At 38.8% G+C, this 26,024-nt stretch overlaps 1 protein-coding gene across 1 annotated transcript in view; it reads right to left on the minus strand.

Moving 5' to 3' along the window:
• Positions 1–26,024, minus strand: part of si:ch211-186j3.6 (neural-cadherin) — a 631,501-nt gene that overhangs the window by 189,273 nt on the left and 416,204 nt on the right. The window contains exons 16-18 of the mRNA XM_039763170.1: positions 24,434–24,577; positions 18,377–18,660; positions 14,019–15,633 (exon numbers count right to left, since the gene is read on the minus strand). Coding sequence (XP_039619104.1) covers positions 14,019–15,633; positions 18,377–18,660; positions 24,434–24,577 — 2,043 coding nt within the window. The remainder of the gene's footprint in view (positions 1–14,018; positions 15,634–18,376; positions 18,661–24,433; positions 24,578–26,024) is intronic.

The following is a 26,024-nucleotide window of genomic DNA, read 5'->3' on the forward strand; positions in this document are numbered from 1 at the left end:
GTAAAAAGTCTTTCAGAGGGATGCAGCACTTTTGGAATTGCTAAGATATTGGTGTGTGATCACAGAACCATCAAACATTTTGTTGCAAATAGTCAACAGGGTCGCAAGAAGCGTGTTGAGAACAAAAGGCATAAATTAGCTGCCAAAGATTTGAGAAGAATCAAGCGTGAAGCTACCAGGAACCCATTATCCTCCAGTACTTTCATATTCCAGAGCTGCAACCTACCTGGAGTGCCCAGAAGTACAAGGTGTTCAGTGCTCAAAGACATGGCCAAGGTAAGGAGGGCTGAAACCCAACCACCACTGAACAAGAAACATAAGTTGAAGCGTCAAAACTGGGCCAAGAAATATCTGAAGACAGATTTTTTTCAAAGGTTTTATGGACTGATGAGATGAGAGTGACTCTTGATGGACCAGATGGATGGACCTGTGGATCAGTAATGGGCACAGAGCTCCACTCCAACGTGGAGGTGGGGTACTGGTATGAGCTGGTATTTTTAAAGATAAGCTAGTTGGACCTTTTTGCATTGAAGATGAACTCAAAATCAACTCCCAAACCTACTGCCAGTTTTTCGAAGACACTTTCTTCAAACAGTGATACAGGAAAAAGACCATGATTTTTATGCAGGCCAATGCTCCATCACTTGCATCGAAGTTCTCCACTGCGTGGCCAGCCAGTAAAGGCCTTAAAGATGAAGGAATAATGACATGGCCCCCCTTCTTCATCTGACCTAAACCCTATCGAGAACTTGTGGGCACTTCTTACGCTAGATTTCTGGGGAGAAAAACAATACACCTCTCTGAAGAGTGTCTGGGAGGCTGTAGTCACTGCTCCACAAAAAGCTGATCGTCAACAGATCAAGAAACTGACAGACTCCATGAATGGAAAGGCTTATGACTGTTATTGGAAAGAAGGGTGGCTATATTGGTCATTGATTGATTGATTGATTTTTTTTTAAATGTCAGAGATGTTTATTTGTATATTTTGAGGTGTTTGTTTATTATTCTCACTATAACAGATGAAAATAAACAAGTGAGATGGGAAAATTTTCATTTTTCCTTTAGTTGCATAATAAATCTGCACACTAATAGTTGCCTAATAATTGTGCGCACATATGTATTCCCCTGATGATGTTCACACTCACATTTCCGTTGTGAAACATTCAGGTTTCAGGTTTATTAACATTTTGGATTGACTGATAGCACTGTGTTTGTTCCATATTAAAATGAATCCTCAAAAATACAACTTGCCTAATAATTGTGCACACAGTGTATATATATACAGTAATCCCTCGCTATATTGCGCTTTGACTTTCGCAGCTTCACTCTATCGCGGATTTTAAATGTAAGCATATCTAAATATATATCAGGGATTTTTCGCTGGTTCGCGGCTTTCTGTGGACAATGGGTCTTTTAATTTATGGTACATGCTTCCTCAGTTTGTTTGCCCAGTTGATTTCATACAAGGGACGCTATTGGCGGATGGCTTAGAAGCTACCCAATCAGAGCATGTATTACATATTAACTAAAACTCCTCAATGATATAAGATATGCTTCCCGCGCGGTGCTCGATTGTTTGCTTCTCTCTATCTCTCTCACTCTCTCTGCCTGACGGAGGGGGTGGGAGCAGAGAACTGTTGCACAGAGGCTGTTTGCCTAGAAGATACGGACGATCCTCTACAAAATGCCGTTTTATCGCGGTGCTTCTGCATACTTAAAAGCACGTATTGATTTTTTGATTGTTTGCTTTTCTTATCGAGCGCTCTCTCTCTCTGAAATTCTCTGCTCCTGAAGGCACTCCTTTGAAGAGAAGATATGTTTGCATTCTTTTAATTGTGAGAAAGAACTGCCATCTCAGTCTTGTCATGGAGCACAGTTTAAACTTTTGACTAAAGGGTGTTATTTCATGTCTAGAGGGCTCTAATAATGTTAACAGTGTGGGAGAGTTTATAAGGGCTTAAATATATAAAAATAACCATACAAACATATGGTTTCTACTTTGCGGATTTTCACCTATCGCGGGTTGGTCTGGAACACAACCCCTGCGATCGAGGAGGGATTACTGTACATATCTACATCTATATATATATATATATTAGGGGTGGGACTCAATTAAAAAAATAAATCTAATTAATTAGAGGCTTTGTAATTAATTAATCTTGATTAATCGCACAAGAAAATTTGCCCCAAAGCGCAAATGTTTTTTTTAATTTAAAAGGGTTTTAGTGGGCGACAGAATCAAATAACAGACATGGACATGAATATTATAAACTCAAGGTCTTTTAATTTCTGAAAAAATGCATTTAAACTGCATTTCAGTTCAAAACAGAAACAAAAATATCATCCCTGGCTAAAATTGGGCAGACTTAAAAATAAAGTGGTATTGTAAGTACTTTAAGTACATGTTCAGAATGGTATTGTGTATAAATAATAACAAAAATTTCAACATAAAGTGCAGTTTTTCTTCTTAAAAAAATAAGGCAGAAACATAAAAGGTAATTTGACCAGCTTCACCTTTAAACTCCAAGTAACCTTAGCCAAAATTATTTTATATATTAGGCTAAAACAGTGTGATCATTGAACATTTTGTGATTAGATGTAATTAAAATTACTAACGGTCACGGAGGTCCAATGAGCCCCAGTAAGAGCCACAAAGTCTGCTTTCTGTAATGCATCTAAATTTGCTTGCTTTTCAGTGTCATCAAGCTGTTGAATTTTTCTTGACATAATCTCTGGGCACGGCAGTTGGAAAGTTGGATCACCTGACGCTAACTGTAGCACATTTTCTAACCCCCTATCTTCCACCACTGTTAGTGGTCTACATTCCAAAGCAATCCATTTTGCGAGAGAATTTGTAAGTTTGACCGATGTTGACTTATGAATTTTGGTCCTGAAGCCAGTCATTTCATCAGGTTTGGGCTGCCGACACCTTTTGTTGGTACTCAAACTCGTACTGCTAGTGCTAACATCATACACAGTTTCTGTGCTTGCTGTTGCATGTTTTGCATTTAGATGGTACCGTAAGGTTGAAGTGCGTCGGTGGTATGCAAACTCCTTTTTGCACAGTTTGCACAAAGCCACGCTTTTATCAAGGCTTCCGTCAGGTAGTCTTTTGAAATGAAATTTGCCTCCGATCAGTCCTAGCAACGTGCTTTCTTCAGACTCTTACATTTTTGTAGCTCTGGTGTGTGCATTAATGTAATTCATTCATTCATTTCCGGCGCCGCATCTGAGTGGCAGCCTTTCCAGCAGCTCCGTATACGACTTTATCTTTTTACCTTTTTATCTCTATTTTTCTCTATCTCACTGATCACTTCTACCACTTTCTTTTATGTGGAATTGCTCCCTGGACACTTTTTACACATTTTTACTATTTTACTATTTGACATGGATTGTTACACTCCGAGAATCACCTATTCAAGAAGTCAGCTTAAAGCACTGAGAAGAAATGCTCATGCCGGTGTGGTTCCTTATTTACCTGACGAGGTAAGAAGACGATATCGGGCAGCCGAGCGGCAAAGATAAAAAATAAGATTAAATCGAGAAAATGGCGTTATAAACCGTCGGTGCCTTCTGTGATCCTGGGAAATGTAAACTCACTACAAAATAAGATCGACGAACTGGCTGTGCTGGTGAAAAATGTCAGAACCTACAGAGAATGCAGCTTGCTGTGTTTTAGTGAAACATGGCTAACGTCTATCATCCCAGACGCTAACGTGGAGCTACCCGGGTTTAGCACAGTTAGAGCGGACAGAGACGCAAGTACCTGTGGAAAGAAAAAAGGAGGAGGACTCGCTCTCTATGTCAATACAAAGTGGTGCAACTCAGGACATGTAAACGTTAAAATCTCCACTTGCTGCAGGGACATCGAACTGTTGGCCGTAAGTCTGCGCCCCTATTACTTGCCCAGAGAGTTTGGACACGTGATTGCTGTTATTGTTTACATCCCCCCTCAAGCGAACGCGGAGATAGCGTGTGACATCATCCATTCCGCAGTTGCTAAGTTACAAACGCAGCACCCTGAGGCACTTGTGCTAATCGCTGGAGACTTTAACCATGTAACCTGGATAAAACATTACCTGCCTTCTTCCAGTATGTGGATTGTAAAACTCGGGAAACAGGACTATTGACCTACTATATGCAAACGTTAAAGACGCATACAGCGCCACCCCACTGCCTGCGCTTGGGAAAGCAGATCATAACCTGGTTCTGCTTCAGCCTCAATACAAACCAAGAGTGAGGCGCTACCTACAACCACACGCTCATTCAGGAAGTGGTCCCTGAGGCAGAGCAGGCTCTGAGAGACTGCTTTGGAACTACAGACTGGGATATATTGCTTGGGTCACATAGTGAGAACATTGAAGAGGCTGTTGAATGCACAACTGATTACATCAACTTCTGTATGGACATTGTAGTTCCAGTAAGAACAGTATGCTGCTATGCTAACAACAAGCCATGGATTACAAGTGACATCAAGGGCCTTTTGAACCAGAAGAAAAGGGCTTTTAAAGGTGGTGATAAGCATGAGCTGAAGTGCGTGCAGAAGGAACTCCGAGTCCAGCTCAGGGCGGCGAAAGAGCAGTACAGGAGAAAGCTGGAGCAGAAGTTGCAGAAAAACAGTATGAAGGAAGTGTGGGATGGGATGAAGATTATCACTGGCTGCAGCTCAAGCGGGTGCCAATCGAGACAGGCGTGGAGAGAGCAAACCAAATGAACAACTTCTTTAATAGGTTTGATCACAGTAACCCACTCTCACCTCGAGTACTGCATCCTCCAACCATCCTTCTGCTGATACCAGCATAGGTGAGACATCCCCACCCACAATTACAGCAGCCCAGGTGAGCAGAGAGCTGAAAAGACTTTGTGCCAGCAAAGCAGCGGTCCAGATGGTGTATCGCCACGATTGCTGAAGGCCTGTGCGTTGGAACTGGGAGTCCTCTACAGCGCATCTTCAACCTGAGCCTGGAACAGGGAGAGTCCCAGGCTTTGGAAAACATCTTGTATCACTCCTGTCCCAAAGGTATCACGTCCTAGTGAGCTGAATGACTTCCGGCCTGTTGCTCTGACGTCACATCTGATGAAGACCATGGAGCGGCTGCTGCTTCACCACCTGAGGCCACAGGTCCGTCACGCCCTCGACCCTCTGCAGTTCGCATACCAGGAGAAGGTGGGAGCGGAGGATGCCATCATCTATATGCTTCATCGATCCCTCTCCCACCTGGACAGAGGCAGTGGTGCTGTAAGAATTATGTTTTTGGACTTCTCTAGCGCCTTCAACACCATCCAACCTCTGCTCCTTAGGGATAAGCTGACTGAGATGGGAGTAGATTCACACCTTGTGGCATGGATTGTGGACTATCTTACAGACAGACCTCAATATGTGCGTCTTGGGAACTGCAGGTCTGACATTGTGTGCAGCAATACAGGGCGCCGCGGGGACTGTACTTTCTCGGTCCTGTTCAGTCTATATACATCAGACTTCCAATATGACTCGAGTCCTGCCACGTGCAAAAGTTGCTGATGACACTGCTATTGTGGGCTGCATCAGGAGTGGGCAGGAGGAGGAGTACAGAAAGTTAATCAAAGACTTTGTTAAATGGTGCGACTCAAACCACTTACACCTTAACACCAGCAAGACCAAGGAGCTGGTGGTGGATTTTAGGAGGCCCAGGCCCCTCATGGACCCTGTGATCATCAGAGGTGACTGTGTGCAGAGGGTGCAGACCTATAAATATCTGGGAGTGCAGCTGGATGACAAATTGGACTGGACTGCCAATACTGATGCTCTATGTAAGAAAGCTCAGAGCAGAATATACTTTCTGAGAAGGTTGGCATCCTTCAACATCTGCAGTAAGATGCTGCAGATGTTCTACCAGACGGTTGTGGCGAGTGCCCTCTTCTACGCGGTGGTGTGCTGGGGTGGCAGCATAAAGATGAAAGACGCCTCACGCCTGGACAAACTTGTTAAGAAGGCAGGCTCCATTGTAGGATTAAAGTTGGACAGTTTAACATCTGTGGCAGAGCGACGGGCACTAAGCAAACTCCTGTCAATCATGAAGAATCCACTGCATCCACTTAACAGTGTCATCTCCAGACAGAGGAGTAGCTTCAGTGACAGACTTTTGTCACTGTCCTGTTCCACTGACAGACTGAGAGATCGTTCCTCCCCACACTATGCGACTCTTCAATTCCACCCGGGAGTAAATGCGAACATTAATTTTATTTTAATTCTTTTCATTTTATTACTATTTAATTTAATATTGTTTCTTTGTATCAGTATACTGCTGCTGGATTATGTGAATTTCCCTTGGGATTAATAAAGTATCTATCTATCTATCTATCCTAATCAATGTACCAGGAAATCATGCATTGACAAAAGTTCCCCTTTGCTTGGAATGCAAAGTGTGATTAAATGTGTTATTTTTTTTAACGCGTTATGGAGCACAAGCATAGAAGCTTCTCAGCTGTGCTTGTGCTAAGAAAAAGAAACATTTTAAAAATAACGTAACATGATTGTCAATGTAACCTTTTTTAGGGTCTGTCCCTGAGACTTATTAATTGTCATCGCGAAGCAGAGCCTCACGGGAAATTGGAGGTATTTAAATTGAAATGGGAGATCAGAGGGTATAACGGGGATGCGAGGAGTACAAACTCTCTCCCCTGAGCAACTGCCAGTAAAAATAGTTGCCTCAATTAGGTTCTTTTGCAGACACGTGACCTGAAGTCTTGTGCCGTTACAAAGACTCGGTGGCTGTAAGGTTTTCAGTAATATTATTGGTGTCCCAACCCTCAAAATTAGATTATGCTCAGTAGTGCCTGGAGGATTCAGAGTTTGGAAAAACCCTAGAGACAGCGTGTGTATTAACTTGTGGATTTTTCTGTGAGTATTTGGTGGCAGCGTCACAAAGTTGCTTCCGCAAGACCGTGTTAGCTGCGGAGCTCAGCTCAGAGTGAAATGAAGTGAATGAAATGAGGTGAATGGGAGGGGAGATTCTGATGTGACCCCCCCAAACACAGTGTCTCAAAATTTGCATAAGCACAGTCTTTCACCAGCAATTTTAACTTAGTTACAAAGTGATCAAAACTCTTGTTTATACCCTGCGTTCTCTCATTAAACTTGTATCCCGCTAATATCGTATTAGTCGTGGGCATGAGAAATGCCAGCGGGAGCCTGTCTATGAACTTAATTTAAGGAGTGTATCTATAAACTTAATTTTAACTTACGGTTTACACAGTGCTTTGTTTCCGCAGTAGCTACACTTATGAATATGCTTGTATGCGTCACTCGCTTGATATTCTTTTTCTGCCTTTTCAATTGTGTAATGCATCTTTTCTTCAGCGCTCTTTGGAGCTCTTCCTTGTTCTCTATGTACTGCGTTCACAGTCAGTTGACGTGATTACGTGGGAGGCGTGATGATGCGAGACGCAACTCCACCTCCCACGGCCACCGAACTGCAGTCTATTACAGTATATGGATGAAAAAATATGTTCCAGTTATGACCATTACGTGTAGAATTTCGAAATGAAACCTGCCCAACTTTTGTAAGTAAGCTTTAAGGAATGAGCCTGCCAAATTTCAGCCTTCTACCTACACGGGAAGTTGGAGAATTAGTGATGAGCGAGTCAATCAGTGAGTGAGTGAGTGAGTCAGTGAGGGCTTTGCCTTTTATTAGTATATATATATATATATATATATATATATATATATATATATATATATAAATAAATAAATATATATATATATATATATATATATATATATATATATATATATATACAGAGAGGAAGAGAAAATTACATTTTTATGTATATATTTACAGTATATGTACGGTATAATAGAAGTAGTAGTAGGATTAGCACATTTTACTAAATAATTAATACATATCTTGATCTTTAAATAAGGTGATTATTTATTTCCTGGTCCCACTCTGGGCCTGTACTAAGTAAAGATGACTATAAAAAATAAATTGAATTGAATTAAATTAAATTAAATTAAACGCTAGAGGTCTTCATGAAGTTTAAGAAGGGATCAGCATCATGTTTAATCATGCTTAAACGCTAGTCTTACTCTGTTACATTTAGCAACATTCGAATCGTTACTTTTTTTCCATTAGATAAAGTACTCTATATTTTTGCCAGAGAGAATTCGCCAGTGGATCTACTGTATGACTGTTTCACCAATCAGACGTAGCAACAATAATCACAAGACTCTGTTTCACCAGTCAGATGTAGCAACAATAATCACATGGCTCCGTTTCACAAATCAAACGTCGCCATGTGGTCACATGACCACACACAAACTGTTGCGTCCTAGTGGCATAAATTCCTCACAGACAGCGGACAGAGAAAGAAAGAATACTGTACATGAAAAATGAGAGCCAATTCCTGCTGAAGCTTAACCATCACTTCACTGAGTGAAGTACAAGCACATTTTAACCAAACATGCACAGACACAGACAGTCAAGGTAAAATGAGACTTCTTGTACGTGCACAGGCTGCCTTGTTCTAATGTTATTTTCTAAAAGCTGTGCTATTTGGAGGGCAAGTGAATATGCATACTTGTCCGATAACGATGAGTTTAGTTTTACTGCACAACAAAGGAGAGCGTTACAGCCCTTCTAAAGAAGCCTCTTCAGGCGACTGTGTAGCACCGCCATTGTTCTTCTAACCGGCAGTCTTCAGTCCAAATCCCTAAAGCAGATTCCATCCAGACTACTGCCTTATTACATCCAGTTACAACTCGTTTTGCGCCCTGGTTTAAAGGGCACTGCAGCCATAGATCCGATATTCCTTTCCTACTTTTTAAATAAAAGCCTCATAGCCTCATTGATGCCGTGATGGCATCCTACAGCGGTGTAGCTTTTCCCTTCTTTCAACATATCCAAAACGTTTACCTTTTTGGCAATCATTAACATCTTCTGTTGGCGCTTGGGCACGGCCCCTGAAGCAGTAGAAGGAGCAGATTGTTTTGGAGCCATAATGAAGGGCTTGACTATGCACAAAGATAAACACAAAAGAGCACAAAAATTAACTCTTTACACAGCGAAACACGTTGAATGAGTGAGATGAGACTTCCTGGTTAACGCCGCGGAATTGAATTCAGCGCTCCGTTGCTGAGCCATTCAGCACACAGGAACTTAACTGCGTGCTCTGATTGGTTAGCTTCTCAGCCATCCACCAATAGCATCCCTTGTATGAAATCAACTGGGCAAAACAACTGAGGAAGCATGTTACAGGAAGTAAAAAGACCTATTGTCCGCAGAACCCGCGAAGCAGCGAAAGATCCGCATTATATATTTAGATATGCTAACATATAAAATCCGCGATAGAGCGAAGCTGCGAAAGTCGAAGCACGATATAGCGAGGGATCACTGTATAATATATATATACTAGCAGACCTGGTGCGCTTCGCTGCACGTTTAACCGGCCAGTTTTGGCAGCGGATCATGGTTTTTCCAATCTAGACATCCTGTCTTTTTCAGATTCTTTTAACCGCCTGGTTTCGGCAGCCAATCGTCCTTTTCCCAATCTAGAAATCCTGACTTCTTTAGATTCGTTTAACCGCCTGATTTGGGAAGCGAATCGTTTTTCAAACGTAGAAGTCGTTTCTTGTTGAGATTCGTTTAATCGCCTGGTTTTGGCAGCCAAGCGCTTTTTTTCCAACCTAGAAGACCTCTCTTGAGATCCGTTTAATGGCCTCGTTGATTACATGTCTTCCAAGGTAGTTTCAATATTTGCACGGAGTCTTCTCCCCTTTTATGAGTGACTGTGTGAGTACCGCGTGTACTAAACAGTAAATTAGTAAAGGAGAAAGGACTAAACACTAAGGAAAAGAAGCAAGACGCGTCAGCTCGGAGCGAAATGAAGTGAATGAAATGACGTGAATGGGAAGGGAGTTGATCACGTGACTCCCCCACCCCACTTAACTCTCAATCCCTCCACAAACACACAAACACAGTCTCTCAGATCCCAACTCTCCTTTATATATATAGATATATACTGAGTATACTTTATACATAAACTATATGTTGTTGTACCTTCCATAACTAAATAACCCTTATGGCACAATAACAATTCAATACATTTATGGTCACTACAGTATTTGGATTTAATAATCTTCATGTGGGAAAAGGCTGAGTCATATAAATAAATAGAGCCGAATAATGCAGTCAAGGAGGTAGCACATTTCCTAATGTTTGGGTACTTTTTCTCTGTAAGTTCCAAAACTGTTCATGAGCCCCATACTTCAGCTGAATGTCATCCTGTAGTGTCAAAATCTCATCCTCCACTGTAGAGGAGTTTTAGGTGAATCACCCTCAACATCTTCCCTAAATGGATAGCACTTAAATGTAGCGATTGGCTGAAGAAAAGCTGAGTCTTGAAACTGTCTGTCAAAGTCTGACAGTCAATTTTCAATCTACTCTGTGTAGCGTATGCTGTCAAGTTGCACACACGCCTTCCATTGCGTCACCAGCTCTGACGCAAGGTTTTGAATGTTCCCCAAATCAAGGCGTTGCAGTTTTGAGGACAGATGTTGCATTTTTTGTTTGAAAGCATTAACTCAGTTAATCATACTGACCATGGTTTTCTCTTTTGCTTGCAGCTGTAAATTAAGCTCATTCAACATGTTGGTCAGATCAGAAAAAAATGCCAAGTCTAGCGGCCATTGAGTGCTTACTTGTATTCTGCATGTTTAATGACAAGGAGAAACTCCTTTTTCTCTGGTCAGGGGTCTTGAAATCTAAGCAGGAATTTTTCCCTAGCCATCTGCCTCAATGAAGGCCTCTTTTATCATCTCTCCATCTTGCAAGGCCTTCTTATGCTTAATGATTGAGTGACTTGCCTGGTACGATGCTTTGGTGTGTCTGCCTTTGCTTTTTAATGAAAAATGACAGCTGTCCGATTAAGTGCGATTTTAGTTCCCTCTCCTATCTCTTTCTCAGATTGCTTTTCAGAAGGAAGTCAGTTGTGTAGTTTTTATGAACAGTTCAAAAGTGCCTTTCCACATTTTCCTTCTTTGGAATGGCAATGATAGATTGACAGATCAGACAAACACACTTCGATTGTGACATTATGAGAGAAAAAAGTCCTCTTCCAATTCCACATCCAGCCCATAATAACATTTTTTTTTAATCCCTTCTTTACTTGATATAAATTGAAAGGCTAACTAGATCACTTAGATAGCCGGAGTTTTGCAGTAGCTCACGTGTTTGATCGTGTGTGTGGAATGACCAGTTTGTTAGAAGAAAAGAGATCTCAGACTGGCCGACCTGTATGTCAATCAAGTGGCAAATGCCATAGGGAGGATATATGATAGACTAACATTTAAAAAAAAAAAATTTTGAATGCAACGCGATTTACCTGCACTACCTTTCCGATCTACTGGTCAATCGCAAACATCCATGTTCAATGTTACACCAATAGTGAACCTATACATTATTACAGTAATATACAGTATAATAATAACATAATTGCTATAGAATCCTGTAAAATATGTCATTATATTAAGTATAGTGATCCATTGTCTGACATCTCAGATGGTACTGAATAAGCCATGGTTTCTATCCTTTATACAGTAAGTAAATGATTAGCTACATTATTAATTGCCAGATTTGAACCACAGTGCCATGCTTGTGGAAGTGCCTCAGTATTCACTGCGACCAAAAACTGGAAGTTGTAAATATGAGGGCAAATAATGCCATTACACTCCAGGAAATCCATCATGCTGTCGTGGAGGACAATACAACATTCGGGAACATAGCATCTGATAGCTTGTCAACTGTGAAACGTGTATTGAAGTGGTACACAGTGACAACTAAGCAACTATACAATGTTCCATTTGAATGAAACAGTGACAAGGAAAAAGTACAAAGATATATACATATGTACAGGGTGGTCCAGATCTAATTATGCAGATCCAGATCATCTGGATGTCTTTGATTTATGCAGGGATGATTCCAGTTTGGTGCGAAGATGATTCTTCATGCCGTCAGTTTGCACACTTCTCGATTGTCCCAGATTTTTTGGGTTATTTTCTATGTAATACACTTAATAAGTTATAGCATAATGAAAATTGCATAATTAGATCTGGACCACCCTGTACATGTAAGGCCACACTCTACTGTTATGTAAGCACCTACTTGAACATTGCCATGTATTTTGACACTGTGGCATGTAAACAATATTTTACTTGGAGCCAGTTTACAGTAAGTGCTACAGTTTACTGAATGAGTTTATTGATTAACATGTAAATGTAGGTTTTGCAGCTGGAGGGCAGTGAGTACAAAACACATTTGTGTATGTTAATGAGGGAGGATTTAACCTTGACAAGGTCTGACGACAAGGCAGGAATCTCGTTTAGCACAGGGCCACAGTGGATATACCTGGACAACATGGTGGCAACATTTCCATGTGTGATGTGATGTCTGGAGAGGGTGTGATCCATAAGGTTACAACTATTGGGCCCCTCAATACTGATCAGCTTTTGCTATTTTTGGATGGGTTAATCAATGTTCTAATTTCTGAAACCGAGAGAGAAGTGGTTGCAACAGTTCTACCAAATGTTCTGGTGGTCTGGGACAATATAAGATTTCACAGCGTTATTCAAATAAAAGCTTGGTTTGATACCCATCCAAAGATGGTCAACTTGTTCAACTTTGCCATCTTATTCACCTTTCCTTATCCCAACTGAGAAGTTTATTTTCCACCTGGAGGTAGAAAGTACGTAAGTACAAACCCCATATCTAAATGTCATTGCTAGAAGCAATGACAGCTGGGTATAAACTGAACACCTGAATCATTTCATGGTGGGGTGGGTATGTAACATGTGCCTTGAAAGACAAACTGTGGTGTGATGTAGATCCAGCTCTATGGTCTGAAGTCAAAGAATGAATGGATTTCCCATGAGGGACTGGGTTGATATTGCTTCATTTACTGTACAGGACACCTTTGAATGTAGTTTTTTCCTCAGTTCATCCAGATTTGTTTTTGCAGAAAGTTCTAATTTCCTTTATAGGCTTATTACAATTATTTTTACTTGATGGATAAATGCATGTGTATATACTGTAAATATAGTAAATGCGATCTACTGTTATGATGAAGAGAAAAAGAATATAGTGCATTTGTCTGTAAATGACAAACATGGTGTAAATGTTTATTTGCAGTGATGTAGTGACTGATCAACTTTGTGCATTTTGATGCATGCAGTGAGTGTTCTGAGTGTTTTCAAGCCTTTTGCACAGCTGTGATGCTGCTTTGACAAATGCATCAACTGTTTCGTGAAATGCTTCCACAGCTTTGAGAATGGCGTTTTCATGTATGAAATGTGTCAAATCGATTGAGAGAAACTGTAATGTAATTTGTTGTTATATAACATTCCTCTCAGGAGGATGGCCGTGTCCGCATGGAATTACAACAGTAATATTCAAGGCAAAACTATATAAATAGGCACATATTTGCATTTAATGTAAAGTGTCCCACGCGCCTCCAAAAAGAAACATTTAGAAAAAAATAATGATGCAAATAAAACTGAATTTAGGAGTACAAGGGAAAAAATATGGTAACAGAACATACAGTATGGCAAGTTGGCACTTGAGGAGATGAAACAAACTCCATTAACCAAATTTCTTGCGAAAATAAGCTACTGGGGGATTTAAAGCCTAACCAGAATCCCCAAATGACATTTTCATTAATGGAATGTTAGAATTGATGGGTGTCTGATTTATGCAAAAGGCAGTAATCAAGGGCACTTGCATATTATGCATAAAACAAGAGAATTTATGGTACAATGAGGAAAAACAGTGCTAAATGGGTGCAAGTAATTCCTGATAATCAACATTATCTGAATTTGGCTTTTACTAAATTAAATGTGAAAGTCTTACCCATATTGCTTTTCCCTGCTCTTTCAGATTTCTTTCACAGTTTAGGATAGCATTGGTTTCCACTCATCGAATGTAAGCAACATTTTAAAAGATAAAGACATTTTATCTGAAACATTTCTTACACTGATAGTCACATACCTCGATGACTGTTTATGTAGATTTCCTTGAATCCAGGTTGATGAGGATGGTCATTTTCATCTCCTATGGTAATTGTAAGAGTATTAGTGGTAGTCAGTGGTGGATTTCCATTATCCTTCATTATAATAGGAAGATAAAACTCTTTTTGTATCTCTCTATCAAATTTCCTTAATGCTGTGATTGTAGCAGTATTGTTGCCATTGTCTGTCAAGGTAAAATTTGAATTATTTGGAAAGTCAACAGGTAAGGAAAAGGAGAATGGTGGGCCATTTTCCTTAACATCCCTGTCTATGGCATGTAGCAATTGAGAAGTCTGATTCATTTTCACAATCTGTGGCCCTGGCACATTTTCCCACACAACAGGCATGTAGGCAGTTTCGAACTCTGGAGCATTGTCATTGACATCTATAAGAGACAACTGCACAGTGGCGCTGCCTGTTTGAGGAGGTTCACCCTGATCTGTGGCCAAAACGATAATATAATGCTGTGCCACTGTTTCCCGATCCAGACTATTTGACACAATCACATGCCCAGCTTGATCAACAACAAATTGTCCATATGGATCGGAGTCTGCAAGAATACTGTATGAAATCTGCCCATTTTGACCAGAGTCAGTGTCAGTGGCTGTTATTTTTGTAATACTGGTGCCAATCTGGATATTTTCAGGTAACGGACTCAATTGGTAAAACTGGGGAATGAATACTGGAGCATGATCATTGTAATCATCCACCTCTATAATGCAATGGATCACATTGGAAAAATCTAAATCTTCTACTTTTATGGTCAAATTAAACCAATGTTCATTGGATTTCTCATAATCTAAACTCTTCTTCAGTTTTAATGTTCCACGCTGCTCCTTCCGGTAACTTTCAATGTAGAATTTCTGTTCTGGGTCTCCACTTATAATGCTAAATGTCAACTGTGCATTTTCACCAGTATCTGCATCTGTTGCTGAAACATCTAAAACAGCAGAGTTTATTTCACTGTTTTCTGAGATTCTTGCATTGCAGGAATGCTGAGTGAACTTTGGGGCATGGTCATTTACATCAGATACCCAAATTGTAGCTGTACCTGTACCTGTCATTCCGCCTCCATCTTTTGCTTCCACAACAAGGAAATATTTGTCCATCTTTTCCCTGTCTAGTGTGCCAAGTGCCACATAAATGGTTCCAGTTGATGGATTTATGCTAAACAAGTCAAAGTTGATTCCATTCTTAGCATTTCCTGCAATTTTATATGTCAACAGAGCATTTTGGCCCACGGTCGTATCATCCAGATCAGTTGCTGTCATTTCCATGACAGATGTGTCCGCTGGGGAGTTTTCCAGCACATTTCCATTACAGTTGTCAGGCATACACATAAAAACTGGGGCATTATCATTAATATCCCACACATTAATAATGACATCAGTAAATCCAGTCAGTCCTTCTCCACCTTCATCAGTCGCCAAAACAACAAAACGCCAGACAGCACGTTCCTCCCGATCGAGCGTCTTCTGGGCATAGATTTTTCCTGTCACTTCATCAATTATAAACTCAGTCTCTGCTCCTTGTCCATGCAGAGAGTATCGCAGTGCACCTTGATCTGCATCCTTATCTGGGTCTGTTGCTGTCACCTGAAAGATAAGAATAAAAGGATCCTCTAGCTATTCTGAAAAAAATGATGACTTAGTAATAAACGCTTCTGTATTAGCAGAAGCCACCCTGAAGGGCTAACACGGAATGGAACATGAATAGTCTAGGTGTTTATAATGATCACATCTTCTTGCCTCAAACTTGGCTCTGCGATGACTGATGCAGCTAAAAAAATAAAAAAGCTCAAACTGAAAATATTTTTATAGCACTTGCAGTATGGAGGCTTGAACAAAATAACAACATTCAGTGGCACTTCACTCACAAACTGTACCACTACAGAAATTATAATTTCAAGTAACCAAGAAAGTAAAGACTGACATTTACTCTGTTTTTTTCTCAGACAATAGAGGTGCAGTTCTTACAAAGGAAACATAATATTCTTAAATCTGCCTAATTTAATTTGGAGTCAGAGTGGATTGGAGCCAATCCAAGCATTCCTAGTTGAAATGCCAGTCCATCACAGGACCTATTCATAGAGCCAATTTAGTTAACATGTATTAACCCAAAATGGCATGCTTTAAAAAGTGAAGGAAATCTGGAGTACCCAGAAATTCACACAAACACAGGGACAACCTACAAGCTTTACACAAATGGCAACTAGACCCGATTTTACCGAGGATGTTGGATTTGTGAAGCGGCAGTGCTATCCACTGCATCCCATAATTAGGTTTATGGGAGCTGTAAAATATGACAGGCAGGATTGGGATTGTTTCATATAGGTAGTACAGTAATTATGGTGTCTGCTTGCCAGTTCTTGGATGTTTGAGGTATAATCCTAGCTTGATTGTTGCCTTGTATCTATGGTTTGTTCTTCAGGCACTGTTCTCCTACTTCACTTTAAAGATGACATGTTTTGTTTAATTGACTATTCTGAATTGCACCGTGTGTCTGTCTACATGACCCAATGAGAGTTGTCTGCTGCCAGCATCCAGTAATGACAAGATATGCATTGGGCTGTTTTAGCCATAACATTGGACTGAATTATGGGGCCTCAATAAACAGATGAACGGACTAAATGGCTGGGCATCTACCATTTTGCTTACAGGTAAAGGGGACCTTCATGTATTCTCATTAGAATATTTTTTTTTTCGCTTGAGTAAGATAAATTCTTAGATGACCTCTACCTAGCCAGGAAATACAAAAACCAAAGCAAGAAGGGCTGGGTCTTTCCGATTAAGGTGATGAACAGGTAGGTCATGTTGAGTAAGGTGCCTTCCTCTTCAGGAAACAAACAAACAAGGCAACTCAACTCTACAGGCTAGTTGAAATGCACCATCTGCATTTTCAAAAGTACTTGGTACCTCTGTTTAAAACTTGAACATGAAAGAATGAATACCAAATTAAATATAATGAAATGAAAATATCTGACAACTATATTGAAATACTGGGAAAAAAATGGCAGCTGTAAAAACAAGTTAAACATTGTCAGGATAAAATTGAACACATTGCATGTAAACTGTTATAGAATATCACCATTTCTATTGTTTCTAACAATCCTGATAGATAGATAGATAGATAGATAGATAGATAGATAGATAGATAGATAGATAGATAGATAGATAGATAGATAGATAGATAGATAGATAGATAGATAGATAGATAGATAGATAGATAGATAGTGTCATTTCAGGTCACTTATTGCTTTTGTCTTTGTGACACCCAAAAATACAAAGAGTGAAATACGTATAAGCAGAAGGGTGAGAACTCTTTGTCAGAGCAACAACTGCAGTCCAAACTCTCATGTTTCCTTGGTGACAAAGGATAGAATAAAAGACAGAGCAAGAAATCTTCAGCAAGAAATTATTTGGAACAATCCATATATTTACATGGCTGCTTTTCCTGTCATTTCTTTCATTTTTTTTAACACAGCATTATTTATGCATTTTAAATTGCTTTCATCTTCTTCTTTTTTATTGATTCTATTCTGCCAATAGATGCAGCTTTCTATAGACTGCACAGACGAAAGTGTTGTTTAAGCAATTGATTCTGCCATTTAAACCTTGTCGTAAATTAGTGTTTGGTTTAAATTGCCAGGGTTCAAGAACCTTTCGTACTATATTATTCCTCTAATTACTGTTTATAAAGTTTTGAAATGATCAAGGACAGAATATCTGACTGAGTATAGAATACATGAAACATACACTATATTCTCATCACTCCATCCTTCATTGATGATACTGTATTTGTCATTAATATAGACAACAAATATAAGTATTAATATAAGTATCTGCCTCCTCTGATATGTTAACAATAAAATTCATTATAATGAACAAAGAATCAGCAGTTGTTTAGTAGTGCAGTGATTAGCACTACTGCATTACAGCTTCAGAATTCCAGGTTCAAATGCCAGCATGATTACTTAGTGAAATATGTGCCCATGTATCTTTGGTTAATTTCTAGGTTGAACCATTTCCTCCCATATCACAGAAACATACAGGTTATACCTATGAACATTTGACCAAGTGTGAGTAGGATGGAGAGATAAAGTTAGTCCATTTATCCCAAACCCCTCACAGACAGAAATCAACCAAGAATGCACATCTTTAGGATGAGGAATGAAAAAAGAGTGGTGACATGTTCCACCCTCTTGGAGAAAAATCCGGTCTCTTAGAGTTGCGAGGTGAAAACACTAACATCTCCATCAGCCTTGTCATACATAAAAATGATGTGATTCATTTAATTCTGTTTATGAGTGTAATCTTAAAGTGCAATAGAGATAATTACCTGAAGCACAAACACCGGAGAACCATCTAATTCCTCTGTGACACTCCCATAGTATTCATTCATTGAAAATACTGGTGTTTCATCATTTTTGTTAACAACACTGATGATGACAATGGCATAATCTTCCCATTTTCCATCAGAAGCCAACAGATGTAACTTGTATCTTTTGACTTGCTCATAGTCCAGAGGTTGGGAAATAAAGATGGTGCCAACTTCTGGTTCAACATCAAAGACACCACCAATATTTCCAGATGTGATCTGGTACCTCAGTTTAGCATTGGCTCCTTAAGGTGTAAGATATGAAAAATAAATACAAAAATCAAATATAATGAAAGAAAAAGAGAATATCACATGTATTGTCCATAATAAAATCCTGTGGAAAAATAACCACAAAAACAGATTATATGTTGTTGGATTCACATTGCAAAACACAAGAATTTTTAAGAAATGACCCATCAAGCAATGATAGATCTGCAACATGATAAGTTTAAATTAAAAAAGCAAATACAAAAAAAGTGATCATTACAGTTATGTCCATGGAATCAATTATCTAAAATGCCATGGGATTTAGTCAACAGTTTCATCTCTAACACCAAAAAGATTTTGGATTGGTAACATCAATTAAACCTTTCGCAAAACAAATGAAATGAAAAATGAATTTCAGTGTAAGCCGATAGACAACAAAGACCTTTTCCAATCTGCTCCCTTACAAGCATCAGAATGTTAAGCACACAAACAAAAATAGCTTTTATTACATTTAATCTTTCAGGTCTCCTGAAAAATCTCATTAATTGTGCTGAATGTAACTAAATGGATATGGTAAAGTGGCTTTCTTGGCCATGGGAAAAGACACCAGACATATTGGGAGCCTTGGAAACCAGGAGACAAGCATGAATAGTCATCTTAATAGACAGCCTAACACTAATTTATACAATATTCTACAGTTCCTAAGAGGGGATGAGTGGCCAGCAGGTCTAGGTCTCCAGAACTGTGTCTAACTTTTTCTTCTTAATTTTTTTTTTCCCACTGTGAGCACAGGCTTTATTTCCTGGAGTTTTTGTTACACTCTCCTCCAATGTTAGACGGTCATATCTCAAAATATAATAATAAAAATTAACTTATAAGGTCATGGTATGTTACCTCAATGAATTAGAAATTGCTCTTTTTTACTCTCTGATTTTAAGCTAAGCTTTGTATTTTTATGGATATTCTTCATCATGTAAATTGTTTGTTGCAATCTGATGGTTTGCTATGGGGCTCTGTGCCTATACTTACTATGCAGAACTATAAAAAAGGAAATTAACTGAGCTTAGTTAGCAGGTGCAGATTCTTGAGTTTGAATGCAGACATGGTTGCAAGGTTTTTTCTCTTAACATTCCAGTTTTTCTTCCACATCCCAAAGATGACCATACTAGGCTAATTATTGATTCTAAATTTGTGGCCCCAGTGTGATTGTGGTTGCAAGAATGTGTAACCAGAGTAGAACTGAAGTTATAGAGGTGACTGATAATCTAACATTAAGTAACCATAATATAATACAATTCTATGTGTATTTGGTAGATACAAAAACTTAAACTGTTAAGTTTCATTTTGGTAGGAAACTTTTTGAAAAGATGCAACAAAGTCTAAAAGGGATAAACTTGGATAAGCTTTAAGTGTGGAGACAGTAGAGGAGCAATGGAACAGGTTTAAAAACATTTTACATACAATACAGGACAGGTGCATCCTAAAAATTGTAATTAGAAAAGGAAAAAAAAAAACTCCACAGTAGGTAAGTAAGGAGATAAAAAAGCTGCTAAGGAAAAAACAGCTGTATAAGGAATGTAATATTAGTAACTCCAATGGGAATCATAGGGTGTATGAGAACATGATGGCAACCATTAAAAAGGATATTAGGGGAGCTAAAAGGAAGTTACAGAGAACTATAGCAGACAAGGTAAAGAAATTCTTTTAGCATTTTAGTATAAAAAGAAAATATAAGGAGGAGGTGAAGTGCATTAGGAATAGTAAAGGATAACTAAAAAAAGTCAGACATGAAATAGCAGATGAAAAACGTATTTTTTCAGAGATTTTCATATTTGATTTAGCAGATCACCTCCCAGCAATAACAGGAACTACTAAGGAGGTGCTGAGTGATTTTGAAATTCTACAGGGCGAAGTACTGCTTAGATTAACCAGACTGAACTCAAACAAACCACTAGGACCAGATAATATTTATCCTTGAGGTCTTAAGGAGGTTATCACGTACATATATAAACCCTAGATGCCCATTTTTAGGAAGTCACTATGCACTATGTAAAGTACTGGAAAATGGCAAATATGATCTCATTATATAAAAAGGGTGATTGGGAAGATCCAAGCAACTATAATCAAATAGATTTAATGTGAATCACAGGTAAATTATTTGAAGGAATTGTTAGGGATAAGATTGAGCAGCACATGGCAAGAAGAAAAGTTGTACTGAACAGTCATTATTGGATCAGATGGAGGATGCAGTGTTTTACTAACATGCTGGAATTCTATGAATAAACAACAAAAAGAAATGATCAGAGTGGTGCATATGATATTATTTATCTTGACTTTTGGAAAGCATTTGATAAGGTACCACATGAGAAGTTGAGCATCAAATTAAAAGAAGTGAGAGTTAAGGGTGGAGTGTAATGACAATTGTAGAATTGGCTAAAACACAGGAAGCAGAGGGTGGTGATGCGAGGAATATCTGAATTGGGTGAAGGTAAGAGTGGCATCCCACAGAGGTCAGTGCTAAGGTCACTATTATTATATATATATATATATATATGAACGTCTATGTGTGGAGGTGTGAGTGTCTGTCCAGCCTGGAAGTGAGAGGTGCAGTCGGGGTAAGGACTCCACCTTACACAAGTGAGGCCAGCACGTCAGCAAAGCAAAACCTCTGAAGAAAGAGTCACTTCCTTAGTGGCTAATACAGAAGTGAGGCGAGCACATTGGCAGAATGGTATTCCTTTTACTTTTCCTTCCGCAGCTAATACACAAGCAAGGAGAAGATGCTGGCACAAGGAAACCTCTAAAGAAAGACAGTCGCTTAGCCGCTAATGCACAAACATTGGCGAGCATGTCAGCAACACGAAACCTCCAAGGAGAGAGATGCCCAAAGTGGTTTCTTTGAATTACCCGGCATCTTTACATTTCAATTTTTTTTTATCATGATTTCAATAGTTTCTAGGACCCCGTGCTTTTTACAGCATGGGCTTACACTGCATACTGCCACTACACGAATACACTTGACTTGAGCATTCCTAATTTTCATACTCTTTCTCTGTACGTTTAGTATTCGTTTCCTCAGAGGTTGATTCTACAGTATAATAAAATAAAAATAAAAAGACAAATAACCTTGGAGGTCAATCATTACCCTGAAAGCAGATAGTAGATGTCACGTAGAATATGTGTTCCAAATTTCAGGTCAATAAGTCAAACAGCTTACGAGCTACAGGTGATTTAACAATCCTGGACAGACAAATGAACAGCCATGGTAGCGAATTTTATATATATATATAAAAGGATTTGGATAGGAATAGAATAACAAGCTTGTTGAGTTTCCAGTGGATTGGCATATAAACTAGAATCCATTTAATCATTACAGAGGGACTCAAACAGCATATGGACTTGGGCAGATTTGTGGCAGATGAAATTTAATATAGGTTAATTTAAGTATTACACGTAGGAAGTAAAAATGTGAGATTCAATTACACAATGGTTAATCTGAAAATTAAAAGTACAGTTTATGAGAAGGATGTAGGCATTGTAGCAGACTTGTCACTACCAGCTTCCAGACAGAATCATTACGAAGGCTTAGGTTATATAGCATGATGTGTAGAGTACAAGTCAAACAAGGTTATACAAAATCTTAATTATGCACTGGTTAGACCTCATCTGGAGTACTACGTGCAGTTTTGGTCTCCAGACTACAAAAAAAAAAAAAAAATACTGTAGAAGTGCTAGAACAAGTCAAAGGAAGAATGACTAGGCTGATTCCAGGACTGTGGGGGATGGATTATGAGGGAGGATTAAAAGCAAAAGGAGATTTAAGAGGTGAGATGATTGAAATGCTCAAAATTATGAAGGGAATTAGTACAGTGGATTAAGATTGTTACATTAAAATGAGTTCAACAAGAACACAGTGACACAGCTGGAAACTTGTTAAGGGTAAATATTGCACAAACATTAGGAAGTTTTTCTTCACTAGACTCATGGAATAAGTTACCAAGTAGTGTGATAGACATTAGGACTTTAGGGACCTTCAAAACTGTACTTGATGTTAGTTTGAAGGAATTAAGTGGATAGGACTGGTGAGCTTTGTTGGGCTAAATTGCCTGTTCTCTTCTGAATCTTTCTTAAATTCTAAGTTCTAATTTGTGTGCCCTGTGATGAACGGGTGCCGTATTCAGAGTTGGTTCCTGTAATGCTCTCAAAGCTCCCGGGATAGACTCCAGACTTGTGACTCTGAACTGGAATGAGCAAATTGACAATTTTATGTTGTATGAATGAAGTAACAATCAGTGAATGATATTTAACACTCTGGGCTCCTTCTATCAAACACATCATGTTTAACAAAAAAATGTGTTGACTCTGACAGTAACTTCTAATGCTGTAAAGCTGGAGCAGGACAGACCTCCACTGGAAGGGCAACAGCAGTGCATAATCTTCTACTGAGCCTCTGATGGGTAGCTGCAAATCCTAGGAGAAGATGGCGGGCAACATACTGCATTAGCTTTTATATAGATAGATTATGAAAAAACAAGGCAGAGCATGGTAGACAAAAGTGAGTACACAAAGAAGCAGAAACCAAAATTCAACGGCAAAACTAAATCATTAGTCTTGTTAAAAAAAAGCATACAGTTATAAACACAGGCATTAAGCAAGGGATTAGAGAACACAGAGGTGCTGTTGTATGAGCAAAAGGAACTGCTGTTATACCTCAGCCACAAATCCTTCCATGGCTGGGGTTTAAAGTATTGTTTTATAACTTTTTTGTTCTATTTTGAATTGTTGAGGTATGTTAATGCTACATTTGCTTATTGTCTGCTTTGTTTTCTATGGCAATTTGTGGATAGTCCAGCAATAGGCGGAGCAACCTGCCAATCATCACAAGGAACTGCCCTCTGCCCCAAAAATCTGGCAGGTCTTCCACAGTTCCTGGAGGTTCATTTCGAATGTGCTAGGAAGTGGTGAGTTTACTTGTATTTTTTTGCTGTGCTTATACTTAATTGTGAATTTCTGCTCAGTTTTTTGACCTGGCCTTGGATTACTATATTGGGACTTTGTTCGCCTTGAATTCCCTTTGTTTGCTTCTTCTTTATACCTCACAGTGTAAAAGAGCATTTTGGGAAAATAAAACTTTTTATTTTATAAAAATCCTGAATTTGCCCTTATATCCAGTCGTGTCTTTGATAGGAAATCCAACCCAGTCGGCCTTTTTGGAAGTGTTTTTGGGGCTTGTGTGTTTTGGGATTCCTAGTCATAACAGATGCAAAGTCCAACAGCCTTGAGAAGGAGACAGTATTCTCATACACACTCTTAGTTTGACATGAAACACAGCAGGCATGTGTGCACCTAGTACAGCCCTTACTGAACGGGGTGTGGCTTCAAGAATACCAATACTTCTTAACAAAAGTGTTACCAAGAATTAGAACACTACAAGTTCAGACACATTTATCTTTCTTTTAGACTTGTGGAGGCTTTCCTTATACCACAATGGCAGTTCTGATTATCACTGTTAGCCAAAGTAAAAGCAGATGAAGAGGACAAAATAAATGTACACTATTTCTCTTTTTGAGGCAGAGAACAGCTTCTGGTCTGTTGTCTCTGAATTACTACTAGGATAAACAGAACAACCACAGAGATCAAAAATAGTATCCTTCTAAATAAAACTGGAGTGTAACTTAAGAATCCAACAGTGATCACTTAAGTCTTTGCATTGCTTTGCTGGCAATGTAAAGTTCTTCATAAATGCTAGGCAGAGCTGTAAGAAATATGATGTTGTGGCTGCAATCAGTGTTTCTTTATTTAACCACCTACCTTCATCTCCATCGTTAGCACTGACAGTGATAACACTGAAGCCAACATCTCCATCCTCATCTACGCTGGCTTCATAGACACTCTGAGCAAAGACGGGCTTGTTATCATTCACATCACTGATAAAAATGCGCACATATGCCGTGTCTGGAAAAGCAGTAAGTAAAAGATTAAATAAAAACTTCTATGTTCTTATTCTGTCAGTTTTGCTTCATAAAAAAAAATTCCATAACAGAGTTGCAGTAAAATATGAGAAGAACCCTGAAGCTGAGGACAGCCCTGCTGACTCTCATAGTATCTGATACACAGTAGATATCAAAAGGAACATAATTTGCATTATGCTTCACTAGATAGAATAAATTATTGAATCCAGTTAAAAAAATGTTTCAATTTGAGAATAAAAGAAACCTTTGTGCTATCAAATAATCCCTTCACTTCTTCAACCAACTGGTTAATATCTTGTCAAATTAAGCAAGTGCTTTGTTTTTTTTTTTATTTGAAAGTAATGTCACATTTCATTCTTTAGCCCCTTCTCTGCTACCCCATTTTTTTGTTCCTGAGGCATTCAGCTTTGTTTGGAATCACAAAGAAAATCATTAAGTTTCTATTCTGCTGATGCATGTAAATGTCAAGGAAAAGGAAAAAAAGTCAGAAAATTCTGATAAGTTTAACTTTGACTGCTGGAAAATTGTTGTTTTATTGTTTTCATTATTAGTCCTAGTACCATTAAAGAAGCAAGTTGACTGCAGTAAACCTACAGTACATTTACTATAGAATTATTATGGATAGTGGGCAGTATGGCGGTATCAATGGTACTGCTTGTTTAGCAAGCATGTTCCTTGTGTTCCTTTAGAATAGAAGGGTCAGACTTGGCTCCTGGTAGACCTCAGTAACTGTATATCTTCATTCCAATAAAGTTTATATTTTGAAACTAATTATTGCTGCTAATTGAACATACAAATAGAAAATATGGCAGTAAGACTAAGGCAATGGAGTTTAAACTGATAGCTTTCTATTTCAATTACTATGTGACTCTTAGCAAGCCATTAAACCAGCCCGTGATTCAGCTGTAAGAAATACAGCACATGCAAACAATCATACGGTTTCTGAAACTTGTAAGCTGCCTTAAATAAAGGTGTCAGCCAAATATGGAATATGATACTCTTGTAGCTTCATTTAAGCTACTCGCTTATTAAGAATGAAAACTTCTAATTGTTTCTTTTACTCCTTAAGTTAAAAAATTAAATATGAGACATGAATAACAAGAAGGCCACCAGGTAACTTATTCTCAATAAATATCATAAATTTAGAAATATCTGATAAACCTGTAGCAACTACAACCCTTTACAAACCAAATCTAAGACCATTGCTTTAGAGCCTCAGCTTTCCTCCAAGAGTCAAATGACACATTGTCAGTCACTTTCTGTCTAATGTAAGTGTGCTCATAGATGTGACCGAGCATGCCCTGCAATGGACTGGTGTTTAATTGGCACTGAGTTCATAATTTGCTCCAATGATGTCAGGCACTGCCTCAGCATGTACAGCCCACCCCACCACCTAAAGCACTTAATCAATTGTTTATAAATCACCCTGT

The sequence above is a fragment of the Polypterus senegalus genome, chromosome 9 (genome assembly GCF_016835505.1).
Source record: "Polypterus senegalus isolate Bchr_013 chromosome 9, ASM1683550v1, whole genome shotgun sequence".
Taxonomy (NCBI): domain Eukaryota; kingdom Metazoa; phylum Chordata; class Cladistia; order Polypteriformes; family Polypteridae; genus Polypterus; species Polypterus senegalus.